This window comes from Rhinolophus sinicus, chromosome 17 (genome assembly GCF_057876585.1).
Source record: "Rhinolophus sinicus isolate RSI-liver-muscle chromosome 17, RSI-T2T, whole genome shotgun sequence".
In the NCBI taxonomy this organism is placed as follows: Eukaryota; Metazoa; Chordata; class Mammalia; order Chiroptera; family Rhinolophidae; genus Rhinolophus; species Rhinolophus sinicus.
Genome location: NC_142517.1, coordinates 108,340,504 through 108,355,024, shown reverse-complemented (window position 1 = coordinate 108,355,024; position 14,521 = coordinate 108,340,504). Strand labels below are relative to the sequence as shown.

General features: G+C 36.4%; 1 protein-coding gene across 3 annotated transcripts in view; it reads right to left on the bottom strand.

The window, feature by feature from the left end:
- Positions 1-14,521, bottom strand: part of XRN1 (5'-3' exoribonuclease 1) — a 168,813-nt gene that overhangs the window by 76,641 nt on the left and 77,651 nt on the right. For all 3 annotated transcript variants that reach the window (XM_019753579.3, XM_019753581.3, XM_019753580.3), the window contains exons 24-27: positions 12,923-13,038; positions 12,271-12,417; positions 7,810-7,899; positions 7,279-7,414 (exon numbers count right to left, since the gene is read on the bottom strand). In XM_019753579.3, the coding sequence (XP_019609138.3) occupies positions 7,279-7,414; positions 7,810-7,899; positions 12,271-12,417; positions 12,923-13,038 (489 nt within the window). The remainder of the gene's footprint in view (positions 1-7,278; positions 7,415-7,809; positions 7,900-12,270; positions 12,418-12,922; positions 13,039-14,521) is intronic.

The window sequence follows — 14,521 nt, the reverse complement described above, 5'->3', positions numbered from 1 at the left end:
ACTCCCTAACTCATTTTACGAGGCCAATGTTACCCCGATACCAAAACCTGGTAAGGACAACACACAAAAAGAAAATTACAGACCAATATCTCTGATGAATACAGATGCAAAAATCCTAAACAAAATTCTAGCAAATTGAAAGCAACAATGCATTAAAAAGATTATACATCACAACCAAGTGAGGTTCACCCCAGGGGCACAAGGATGGTTCAATATATGCAAATCGATCAAAATAAAGGACAAAAATCATATGATTATATCAATTGATGAAGAAAAAATATTTGATGAGATACAACATCCATTTATGATTAATACACTTAATACAATAGGTGTAGAAGGAAAATACCTTAACATAATACAGGTCATATACGACAAACCCTCAACTAATACCATAATTAACGGTGAAAAACTGAAGCCCTTTGCTCTACGTTCAGGAACACGACAGGGCTGTCCCCTATCACCTCTGCTTTTCAACATAATGTTTTTCAACATTATGCTGAAAAGCAGAGCAATCAGGCAAGAGAAAGAAATAAAAGGCATCCAAATTGGGATTGAAGAAGTTAAACTGTCACATTTTGCAGATGACATGATGTTATTTATAGAAAACCCTAAAGATTCCACCAAAAAGCTACTAGAAACAATAAACAAATGCAGTAAAGTTGCTGGCTACAAAATCAACGTATAAAAGTACATTGCATTCCTATATACTAACAATGAAATATCAGAAAAAGAAAAACAAACAAACAAAAGCAATTCCTTTTGCAATTGCAACAAAAAGAATAAAATACCTAGGAATAAACTTAACCAAGGATGTGAAAGACCTATATACTGAAAACTATAAGACATTTTTTAAAAAAACTGAAGAAGACACAAAGAAATGGAAAGACATTCCGTGCTCATGGATTGGAAGAATCAACATAGTTAAAATGGCCATATTACCCAAAGCAATATACAGCTTTAATGCAATCCCCATCAAAATCCCAATAGCATTTTTAAAGAAATAGAACAAAAAATCATCACATTTGTACGGAACCACAAAAGACCCCAAATAACCAAAGCAAATCCTTAGAAAAAAGAACAATGCTGGAGGCATCACACTCCCTGACTTCAGCTTGTACTTCAGGGCAACAATAATTGAAACAGTATGGTATTGGCAGAAAAACAGACTGACCAATGGAATAGAATTGAGAACCCAGAACTAAACCCACATAAATATAGACAGATAAGTTTTGACAAAGAACCAAAAATCATACAATGGGAAAGGACAGCCTCTTCAATAAATGGTGCTGGCAGAATTGGAAAGCCACGTGCAGGAATTTGTCACCATGTACCAAAATTAACTCAAAATGGGATCAAAGACCTAAACATAAGACCTGAAACAATAAACTGCATAGAAGAAAATATAGGTACTAAAGTTATGGACCTTGGGTTCAAAGAGCATTTTATGAATTTACCTCAAAGGCAAGGAAAGTGAAAGCTAAAATAAATGAATGGGACTATATCAAACTAAAAAGCTTCTGCTCAGCAAAAGAAACCATTAAAAAAATAAAGAGGCAACCAATGGAATGGGAGAAGATTTTTGTAAACAATGCCTCCAATAAGGCGCTAATATCCAAAATATATAAGGAATTCATACAACTCAACAACAAAAAAACAGACAATCCAATTAAAAAAATGGGCCGAGGACCTGGAGAGACATTTCTCCAAAGAGGACATACAAATGGCAAATAGATGTATGAAAAAATGCTCAACATCACTAATCATCAGAGAAATGCAAATAAAAACCACAATGAGATATCACCTCACCCCAGTTAGAATGGCTATCACCAACAAGACAAGTAATACCAAGTGTTGGAGAGGCTGTGGAGAAAAAGGAACCCTCATACACTGTTGGTGGGAATGCAGACTGGTTCAGCCGCTATGGAAGGCAGTGTGGAGCCTCCTCAAAAAATTCAAAACAGAATTACCCAGCAATAATTATACCCAGCATATGACCCAGCAATCCCTCTCCAGGGTATTTACCACCAAAATCTGAAAACATTTATCGATAAAGACATATGTGCTCCAATGTTCACTGCAGCTTTATTTACAGTGGCCAAGACATGGAAACAACCAAAGTGTCCTTAGACAGATGAATGGATAAAGAAGTTGTGGTATATATACACAATGGAATACTATTCAGTGGTAAGAAAAGATGAAATAATACCATTTGTGACAACATGGATGGATCTTGAGATTTTAATGCTAAGAGAAATAAGTCAGACAGAAAAAGCAGAGAACCATATGATTTCACTGAAATGTGGTATATAAAACCAAAAACAAAAGAACAAGCCAGGCGAATGAAGAAACAAAAACTCAGACGCAGGAAATAGTTTAGTGGTTACTAGAGAGTAAGGGGGGAAAGGAGTGGTAGATGAGGGTAAAGGGGATAAAATATATGGTGATGGAAGGAGAACTGACTCTGGGTGGTGAACACACAATGGGATTTATAGATAATGTATTACAGATTTCTACACCTGAAATCTATGTAACTTTGCTAACAATTGTCACCCTAATAATAAACTTTAATTAAAAACAAACAAACAAACAAATAAATAAATAAAGCAAGTAATTGCAAGATTACTCTACCCAGCAAGGTAGATCATTTAGATCAAAGGGATGAAAGGGAAGATAAAGAACTTCCCAGACAAGAAAAAGCAATAAGAATTCATCATCACCAAACCAGTATTACAAGGAATCTCAGAGGGTCTTCTTTAAACAGAAGAAAACATGAAAAAAATATGAATAATAAAATGGCAATAACTATATACCTAGTGATAATTACTTTAAATGTAAATGGATTAAATGGTCCAATCAAGAAGATGTAGGGTGGCTGAATGGAGAAGAAAACAAAACCCTTACATATGCTGCCTACAACAGACTCATTTCAGATTGAAAGACACACTCAGACTAAAAGTAAAGGGATGGAAAAAGAAATTTTCTGCAAATGGAAATTTTCAAAAAACTGGGGTAGAGACACTTATACCGGACAAAATATACTTTAAAACAAAGGTTATAAAAAGGGACAAAGAAGGACATTTGATCTACAATAGCCAAGATATGGAAGCTACTCCAGTGCCCATCAATAGACGACTGAATAAAAAAATGTGATACATATATGCAATGGAATATTACTCTGCCATAAAATAGAATGAAATCTTGCCAGTTGTGACAACATGGATGGACCTAGAGGGCATTATGCTAAGTGAAATAAGTCAGACTGAGAAAGACAAATACCATATGATGTCATTTATAAGAGAACCTATAAAACAAAATAAATGCACAATGAAAACATTAAAACTTGTAGATTCAGAGAACAAACTGATAATTGTCAGATGGGAGAGGTGTTGGGGTGTGTGTGTGAAAAGGTGGAGGGATTAAGAAGTCATGGGGATGCTAAGTAGAGCATAGGGAATATAGCCAATAATACAATTAATGTATATGGTGCCAGGTAGGTACTAGACTTTTTGGGGGGAATCACTTCGTAAGTTATATGAATGTCTAACCACTGTATTGTACAACTGAAACTAATGTAATATTGAATGTCAAGTGCAGTTGAAAAAAATTTTTTAAATTTTTAAAAAACTGACCCAAGAACCAATAACTGCCTGAAGAATTCCATAAAAAAAAAAAAAAAAAAAGTAACTCAGGGGCAGCCAGTTTGCTCAGTGGTTAGAGTGTGGTGCTCATAACACCAAGGTCGCCAGTTCGATTCCCACATGGATGAGGGAGAAACAACAGCTTAAGCTTGGAGCCGAGCTGCTGGTGGGTGGCCGGTTTGCGCAGTGGTTAGAGCACGGCGTGGGCCAGTGAGCTGTGCCCTCCACAACTAGATTAAAAACGACTTGTCATGCAACTGATGGGTCCTAGAAAAACACACTGTTCCCCAATAAAAAAATTAAAACACAAAAAGCTCATATGATCTAATATATTTCTAGGCATTATAGAATGGGTAACAAGACATGGCACCTAAACCTAATTCATAAGGCAAGTTAATACATCATGGAATTTTCACAATAGGCCCAACCCACAATTATTAAATGAGAAATCCCGGGGCCGGCTATTCGAAATATGATCACCTGCAAGCTTGTTAGAAATGTAAAATCTCAAGCCTACTCCCGGAGCTACTGAATCAGAATCTGTATTTTAACAAGATCCTCCAGTGATGTTTGCACATTAAAGTCTGAGAAGTAATGGTGTAGGAATGGAATCTAGAATGTAGTGTTTGTTTTTTACAAAGCTCATCCAGTAGCTTAGTTTGGGAATCACTTTCTAATAAAACTACTGATACTTTTAATGATGACCCTGCATTATAAAGAAAAGTTTAAATTATGTTCAGAATACTGTTTGCTTTTAGTTTTTTTCTCCTTTTCTTTATTACCCTAACAACATTATAATACTAAAAGGTAAGGCAATTACTCACAACTACCTCCTTGACACATTAACAAGTTTTTTAAAAAATTGTCTTATTTATATGCACACACATTTTAAAAATGTTGTAATCAAATCATTAGACCACAACTTCGTACATGTATCTTCTGTTTATAAAGGGGAAAATGTAAAGTAAAAAAAAAAAAAATTTTAGAAAGCTCTGCATCCAAATGGATTAAAATAAAAGTGGGGGGGCTTAAAGTTACAAACTTTTGGTAAGTAGAAAACTCAGTTCAAAAACAAATGCTGAACATAAGGTTTTATTCTAGACTGAAAGACAATTAAAAATAAATGCAGGCTTTCTATCCTCAGCCGAGTATCAGTGACCTTTCAAAAGATGAAACTCTTGGCTCTGAGCCTTATGTTATTTCCTAAAGAGATAAAGAGCTACTGGTGATTTCCCAGACTGTATTCACAGCTCTTGAGTATGTAAGAAGATAATTCAAATAATAATAATAATAATAGCCATGTATCATTAGGCATTAATAAAAGCTAGGCATTATTAGAAGGAATTTACATTTATCAGCTCAGTTAATCCTTTTGATGACTCTGAGGCAGGTACTATTTTATTATCGTTTTACCAATGAAGAAACAAAGTCATGGAGGTTAAGTTATCTTGCCTAAGGTTACAAGTAGTGAAAGAGGGATGGGGGGAAGACAGGTTTAGAGCCCAGTCTTAACTTACTCTGCTATTAGAGCACTGTGTTAAAAAAGCAACATCGTTTTGATAAGAAGGCAAATGTGTGGAAAATGAAATCAAGAGTTAAAAAAAGAATTATAGTCAATCCATTTTCTATTACATCAAGGTGGAGATCAAAAATAGATAAAATAGTTATGCCTACACAGAAAGTTAGTGCTTTTAAAAATCAAGATATAAAAAAATAGGAAAGATTAAGTGGGGTTTCAAAAATATTTAGTAGCTAAATGAGTTTCTGAGTGGGAAAGTACATTTTAGAAGTAATTCTGTAAAAGTTAATAAAATTTTTATGTTCTATAAAAACATGAACTGTGTCTCTGAAGAACTTAGAATAGCAAAGAATAGGGATTAACCGTATTTCTCAATCAAAAACTTTCTATTTTGAGTAGAATCACAAAATATTAATTCCCAAAATTAGAAACACTACAAAGAATGAAGTCAGAAGCATGGCAGCGTGAGAGGTCCCTTGGTGTCTCCCCTTAAAGTTACAATAAGTTGAACAGCTAGAATTCAATGAAGGACTCCCTGCTCAATATACAAACACGTCTGAGAGATCCACACAATGAAACATGTGAAGGTGGGGGTAGTGCAGGGAAGGGGTAGAGCAGGGAAGGGGGGGAGTGCAGAGACCCGGCTGCAGACACAGCCTGGAGCTCACTGCGGGACTTGGGAGGGGAGGGATCTCGTTGCAAGGAGCGCTCTCTGCAGCCCCAGGAGCAGAGATGCAGAAGGAGCGTTTCTGCCTTAGTGGTCAGCAGACTGCGGCTGAGCCCAGCGGCTGAGCCCAGCGACCTGGGCAGAGACAGAGCACAGAGGTGTGACAGCTGTGTTCTGGTGGCCACCACTGCCACCAGAAAAACAAAGCCACAGCACCTGGCTGCTTCCCTCACTCTCCCAGAGCTAGCAGCGGCCCTGAAGAAGCTGTAGCAGTGGGTGCAGGGTTTATAGCGCACACTAGCTGCAGCTCTGCGAACTGGAGAGGCAGTAGCATTTCTCCCCTGTGACTAATCCCAGTGACAGAGGTGAAGATACAGAGGTGAGGCAGCTGAGGTCTGGGAGTCACCATTACTGGGAGGAGAACAAAGCCACGAACACACAAGCCAGCTCGCATCCCACCCAGCTCACCCATCCCAACTGATCTCAGTGGGGCAGTGCAGCGCTGCTGGCAGCATTTCTGGGATTTCACAGGCTCAGAACCCCATCGTCTACCACATTCCCCCACGGGGATCGTGCCCTGAGACCAAGGCGACCTGGTCGCAGAGGAGATGCCCATCTCTTCAAGGAATACTGGGCATTTTTCACTGCCCCACAGGGATCTGAGAAGCCAAAGCAGTGCAAGAGAAAATAAAAAACTTGTGCTTTAGTGCCACCTACTGGAAAACAAGAGAAAGACCTTTTTAAAAACACTAAATAGAGAAGTATCACTCTAAAAAAAAAGCGGAGTTCATTTCCATAAATGCCTAGGCAAAGGAGTAATCCACCAAATATCACGAATAACCAAGGTAACAAGGCAGCTCAGAAGAAAAATGAAAACTCTCCAGAAAATAAACTTAAAGACATGGAAATATGTGATTTAAATGACAGAGAATTCAAGATTGCAGTTCTCAAAAAGCTCAACAAGAGAACTGACAGGCAGTTTAATGAACTCAAAAATAAAAGCAACAAACAAAGGAGTACTTTACCAAAGAGACTGAAACTTAAATAAAAATCAAAGAGAAATTCTGGAGCTGAAGAACTCAATAAAAAAATGAATGAACGAGCAAGCTTAGGAAATAGAGCTGACCAGATGGAGAAAAGAATTAGTGGTATCGAAGATAGAAATCCAGAAATGATGCAGATGGAAGAAGAGACTTAAGAGTAGATACACAAGACATAAAACTTATATGCTATGGCTTTTGTACACTGAAGTGCATTTACATTTATTCAGAAAAACTTACAAATGGCCACTCGAAATGGATGGAATTTTTTAAAATTATAGAATAATTTTACATAAATTAGAAATCACTGAGTATATGTTTTATTTGGTTGAAACAAATAAGTTATTTGTAGAATAATATACAGTTCATTTTACTTAAATCTCATCTATAATCTTGATTATTAAAAATTAGTACCTTGCACTTTTCGACTTCTTCCTCAATTTTCTCAACAATAGCGGCATCCAGAATTTGTAAATCACAAGAAGAACGAGACAAAGTACTGACAGGATGTCCCTTTAGCCAAGTAATAATTTCTTGAACTTTCTCAGCACTACATTAAAAATAATAATTTTTTAACATTGATTAAAACTTTCTGAGGGCTTATATAAAAGGCCTGATATAAACTTTCTGAGGGCTACAAAGTATAAAAGACATTAAGTATATAATTAATAATTAATCACTATACTTAATTGGGACTAATTCTAAATTTAATATAAACATGTACATGTTTCTTCTCAATAATTTTTTTAAAATCACAAAAATTAGTTTAAAAGAGCTTTACTAATATAAATGAAATTTAAAAGTTGTATTAAGGTCTTAAAGCAAAAACAAAACAATATAAAACCCTCCCCCAAAAAGTAAAATAAGCTCTTGATAAACTACTATACCTTTCACTGGAACCACTAGGTGAGCTATGAGGCTACCAACGCCACAGATTTTGCTTACCCATTCTCATTTTCTCCAGGCCAAATGTCATCTTCATAGAACACATCCTCTTGGCTATTTTTGGCTATATAACAAAATAGTTCTGGAGCTCTAGCCAAACAAACAAACAAACAAAAATATTTCTTTAAAAAATATAAATGGCTAACTTCATATAAACTTCCTATCAAATAATTTTGTATTCTAAGGGAACATAAAATATATAGAGGACTGATTATTATACACAGAATATTCATAAGGGATAGAGACTAAAGTATTTGTAAGTATTCATAGGCCCTCAAAAAACTCTCAGTAGCTGAGGGAGAAATGATTCCATTTATAAACTATAATAAGCTTTAATTACTTATAAACTTCAATTATTGACTCGATCCCTCTTAGATCATAATGACAGGTGATAAATGGACAAAAATAGTATCTATAGGTTAATTTTCTAATTTTCACAACAAAGCTGGAGCACTCCACAATAAAGCAAATTACAGTTTCTTCTGATATTCTTCAAAACTCCATTGCTTCCTTTATAGAGCAGGACTTTCACATACACATAGCAGATTGAATATATTTGCTATTATTGTTCCCTTTTCAACCCACTAAAAGAACAGTAAAGCATGAAAAAGGGCACAGACCTAGAAAGACAGATGAGGAGAGAAACAGAAAATCTGATAGCATATATGAGTTGTTAACAAAATTTTAGAAACTGGAAACTGGATGGGTAAGTATTAACTATTTGACAGATAGAAATAAGCTGCACCCTAAGCCACAAGTGTGGGAAGTTAACAAGAAGCAAGTTGATTTGAACTGTGAAAGTCTGCCAAAGCTCAGGAATTACGGGCTCCAAGTCATTTTAATGCTATAGCATGGGGTGAGGTTTAGTAGGTTTTTCATTTGAAAATTCTGTGTCATAAGCAGTTAGACAGTCATGTGAATACTCATCTTCCACCCCAGCATAAGAGCTTTAATTTACATTTTTTGGGTAGGTTAACAGGGATGCTCTAGCCTTGGGTATAGCAGGCACAGCTAGTTGGGTTTGTGGGTGGAATGTGAGGAGGAGGGAGCCATACTGAAAAAAGGGGATTAAGGAAATTGTTACCATTGTAACTAGTATACAATGTGCCACTAGGAAGCAGGCTAGGAAGTACAGGAAGCAGACTCTGAGATGGAGATAAGCATACAGGAAGTCTGTTAGTGAGTTCTTTGCAATCAATACCCATGGAAGGAAAGGGGAAAAGGAAGGAAGCAGAAATGGGCACAGGGAGAAGTTGGGCTGTGCTTTATTCTTAATGAATGGCTTGGCCTGTACCATAGAGATCTCAAATTGGGAGGGCCCTTCAGGCTTGTCCTGAACTGGAGCAATGTCGGCTGGTGGCCTTTGCACTTTGTTGATCAGGTATTGGACCTGTGGCTGTTGTGGGAAGGGCTATATCTTTAGTGAGGCAGTTCTCTTCTGCTAGACAAATCCTGAAGAGAGTTCACAGCTGAACTCCTGACAACATTCCTGCTGCCAAGGGAACACGGTCCTTCAGGCCCGAAGAGAGATCTGGGGTAGTATCACAGTGTCCACCACGTAATGAGACCCCTTTTTCCTGGTTAATTTACAGAACACTGGAAGTCAGTTTTGTTCTCCACATCTGTCCTCCACAGAAAAGCTGGAGGATACCTCTCTTGGAAAATTAGCCAGCCTCAAGGGAAAGATATACATACAGGTCGTGCTATTTGGAGGTGCTCTGCAGAAATAGCTAAGTCCCACTAGATAAACCCCACTAAATTTCTAATCAGCTTTTTAGTGCCTCACTCTTAAATATGATTGGACACAAAAGAACCACCAAACAGGTAAAAAAAAATACTTAACGTAGAAAGGGAGAGCAAATCAAACAGATAAAAAAAGAGCAATTTGGAGAAAACAGAAAATATAGAGAAAGAAAAAAATCTAGAATTACTATGTTCAGAAAAATAAAAAGATATTCCACTCATTAAAAGAATAAGATGCTATAAAAAAGGAATTCCAGAGAATAAAGACACACTTTTAAATTAAAATGATTAAATTAAATAGAAATTTAAAAGTCATGTACCGTGTTTCCTTGAAAATAAGACCGAGTCGGACAATCAGCTCTAATGCGCCTTTTGGGGCAAAAATTGATATAAGACCCAGTTAAAACCGGGTCTTATAGTAAAATAAGACCGGGTCGTATATTAATTTTTGCTCCAAAAGACGCATTAGAGCTGATTGTCCGGCTCGGTCTTATTTTTGGCGAAACATGGTAAGATGAAGTTGAAGAAATCTCCCACAGAGAACAGAAGAGGAACAATATAGGAAGTGGATGAGAAGACGTAAGACAATTAAGAGGATTAAACCAGAAGGTCTAACATCGAACATCTAGAATCCCAGAAAAAGAAAACAGAAACAATGGTGAGGAGGAAATTATCAAAGAAATAACACAAGAAAGTTTCTCAGAATGAAAGGGTATCAGTTTCAAGTCTGAAAGGGCTGAATAGCAAAAGGAAAAAGATCCATACGAAGGCACACATTATTAAACAGCATTGGTAAAGGGAAAATTCTAGAAACATTTCAGAAAATGAAAGTAAATCACATTCAAAATTCAGAATCAGAATGGCACAGAACTCTCACCAGGAAAGGAAATAAGAGACTAGAGCAAGGAAAATAATCTCCAATCTACACCCATACAAGCTATCAATCAAGTGTTAGGGAAGAATATTTCAGACGTGCAAGCTTCCTCAGGAAGCTACTGGAGTTTAAATACTCCATCAAGATAGGGACATAAACCAGAGAGAGTAAGGCATGCAAGCCAGGAAGTGAAGGAATCCCACATAGGAGAATAGTGAAGGGAATTCCTGGGATGGTAATAAAGGGAAACTCTAGAATGAGAGTTGTTCAACAGCCCTAAAAAACAATTAGTTCACACTGAAGCAGGAAAACAGAAAGTTTCACGGGGACGTCTACAAGAAGAAAATGGAACTGAGATCAACTGATCTGTTGGACCATATTAAGTTTTCCACCTATGGCAGAGTTTACAGCTGAATTAGTTATGTGATCAAATGAATAAACAAGAGAGGGAAAACAAAAATGTGTACAAGAAAGGAAATGGAATTACAATACCCTACAAGGTCCACCTGTGACCATTTACATTATCTTAATCAAGTAAACCTTAAACACATATTTAATTCAAAATTACATATTGTGATAAAACTACAGTGAGGGGGAAATGTGTGTATAGGGAGGTGAAGGAATAGGGAGTGGGGGCTGTAGAAGGGAGCTAAAACTTCATCTTTCATGGTAGGAAATCAATACACACGTAAAGTTGAAAAGTCAAGAAAAGGGAGTCTAAATATGGCATTTTAAAGAAATATGGAAGTGAATGGAAAAAATAATCTAAATTTTCAGATAGTAGTATGGGACTGAATTGTGTTCCTCTCCCAAAAACACACTGAAGTCACCTAACTCCCAGTACCTCAGAAGGTGACTTTATTTGGAAACAGGGGTTTTTATAGAAGTAATCAAATTAAAATGAGGTCATCAGGATGAGCCCTAATCCCGTATGACTAGAGTCCTTATAAAAAGGAGAAACTTGGACCTGGAGCTAGACACACAGAGGAAAGATGCTGTGAAGACACACATCAGGTGGAGCTGGAGGACTGGGGTGGTGTATCTACAAGTAAAGGAATGAACGCAGGAGGCTCTACGAAGCGAGGACCGAGAGCTGTAACAGTTCCCCCCCTAGCACCTTTACTGGCAGCGTGGCCCTGCCAACACCTTGATTTTGGACTTCTGGTTTCCAGAACTGTGAGATAACAAATTTATGTCTTTTAAGCCCCCAGTTTGTGGTACTCTGTTATGGCAGCCCTAATAAACTAATATAGGGATACTCAAATATGAGAAGGATAGAAATCAGTGGAACAATGGAAAGAACATACAACTGAATCAGAAGTAAAGATCTTTCCTGTAAATCTTGGTCACTGAGTAAATCAGTTACCCTTGGTACTCAGTTTTCTTATTTTCATAATGAGGAGTTGAGATTTGTGATTTCTTAGACCATTTCAGCAATAAAATTCAATTCTAGGATAGTAATCTACCATCAGGCTGGAATTTTAAGACTCAGGAAAACCCATCGTGCCAACAGTTGTTTTGTTTACCCAAAACAATCCTCTTACTGCTGACACAGACTTGTAGAGTAGTGAATAATTTATGATAGCAAGCTTAGGAAAATTTTAATTAAAACGAGGCCAATTCTCATCATCCTTTTTCATTTTAAACAATATAAGGACAGTATTTTTCCACTCTATTTGAGCTAATGGCTATGAGGCTCCACGACACACATTAAGTTTATATGTTAACACAGGTCACGTTTTACTAAAGGAAACACTGTTTTTCTCTAACACAGAGATCAGCAAGGCAGAATTAATGTTGTACTCCGAAACTGGATGCCCAGCAGGGTCTCATTTGGCACTCACCTCTCTAGGTACTCCGCCAGAAGCTGCTCCGCGGCAGATGAGTACATCCACTCACTGCCAACCTTCTTAGTGTATCCAGGTACTTCCTCGTTTTTTTTGTTGAATTTGAGATTCAAACCCACATTTGCTTTATGGTCTCCATGAGGGCTGAATTTAAACCACACACAAAAGTTTTAAAATTTTGTTCAAAGAATAAGAAGGTTTGCTTTCAATTCTTAGGAAAGCTTAGTTTTGATTGTTCTTCTATTTTAGTTATCATGGTTATTTCCAAAGTAGCAGTAATTGAAAAACTAGAGGAAAGGCTTCAAAACCCAAGTTAATGAAGCTTAACAGAGTTAATGTAGGTTATGTAATGAGACAGGAGAATGAAATAAGAAAATGCAGAGAAATATATTATTGAGATTCACACACACCTTGATACCTTTTTTCAAGGTTCAATTTGTTAGCTGCTAAAAATAAGAACTGTCTTTCCAACCACCTAAAACATATGCCATTTAGATGACAGATCACCATCAGAGGAATTTATGCATAATACTTAAGGAAAAGTCAGAGCAATTAATAAGAGAAAATAAATACTGAAATATTGACCATTTTATCTTTATCACTTAATTTTTTCTGACACTTTAAGTAAATTTCTTTAACATAAACTTACTTTCTCCTAGATCCTCTTCCAATAAAAATACTTCCTGTAAACCTTGAAACAAGGTATCCACTCACTCCAAGGCGACTGGCCAACACATATCCTGGGTTGTACTTTATAGAATATTTCTTTAAATATAAAAACAAAAAGGTCAATTATGGAAATATGAAGCATTAAATGTTATTTCTTTACCTGTAAAATCTGGAGATAACCAACATGATTAACCACTGGTTGTGGCAATATAAGAATTCTCAAAAGTGATCCATTCTCACTTTTTTTTGAAAGGCTCTGTAGGCAGAATTTTTCTGTTCCTCCCCCGTCTTAAAGGACAGAATTCCCAAGGAAGGGTGAAGGGAGGAGGAAATACACAGTTTGTGAAACTGTCTTAAGGAACAAACTGTATTGTAAGTACTAAATGGCAAACTCTGCAGGCAACAACTATATTTTTTTAAATTAATTTTCATACTCTAAGTAGGGTAAAGTACCTGGGACAAAAGGAGGCCTTGATAATTATTACATTGAACAAAAACATGAGTATATCATCAAAATAGTTGCTATTGAGGAAAAGTAAAAGTATCCTTTATATATGGATATAAGTAATACTCGTTTCCCCTAATATTTACTATCACATGAAAGTAACAAGTACATATAATCTTGTAATTAATACAGTCAATGAAATGTAACCTTAATTTGTATACTTAAGGGAAGAAACTATGAAGACTGTCAGATTTTTTTTAAATTTAAAAATATAATTTTTAACCAGGAAGCAAATTACTCACAAATTCAGTACCAACCAGGGTAAGCTACAATATACTTCTAACATAATGTACCTAATAATAACACATACTTATTTTATATGGATTTCATATACTATTTCATATGAATGAATATATAAATATACTATATTTATGTAAATTATAGAGTACTCCTTTTGAGAAATCTTGGGTTGTGGTATAATTAAAAGTTAATTAAAATCACACAAATACCCTAGAAAACGTAAACTAAACAGCTGAGAATGTTGAGGTAAAGAAAGAAGACTTGAGTAAAAGTTAAAGAAGGTATGTAAAGAGAAAATAAGTACCCTGGAGAAGGCACGCCCAGCAACACTGACCACTAGAATGCAGGCTCTTTCAGATCTAGAAAAAGCCAGGGATCTAGAAAAAATCCAAGTGCTTCTACCTCCACTGACTCCCAGAACAGAGCTCCAACCTCTTTATCGAATGGGCCCCTCTCCTGGTTTCCTGACTGCTTTCTGAATTCTTCCTCCAAAAGAAACCTGATGGTAAGATCCTAGGGACTTGTCTGCCTTCCATAAAGTTTCCTCATGAGTATGCTGACGCCCAACGCCTTAAATTCATTTCACAGGATATAAACCTTTAGATTTTATCATTAGAAAAAATAAAAGTGTTAAGTAGCAACTGCTGGGTGCTTGTGAATTAATTTTAGTCAAGTTAATTATCCAATCCGTCAATAAGAACAAATAACAGATATCAGGATCCTCTCCCTATTTTAACAGGGAAAAATAAAAGATGGCCAGTGAACATCTTTGGAGAAAAACATCCTGAAAAAGAATGCTGTGACCTTAAATGCAGTTTCACAATTTTCTCTAGA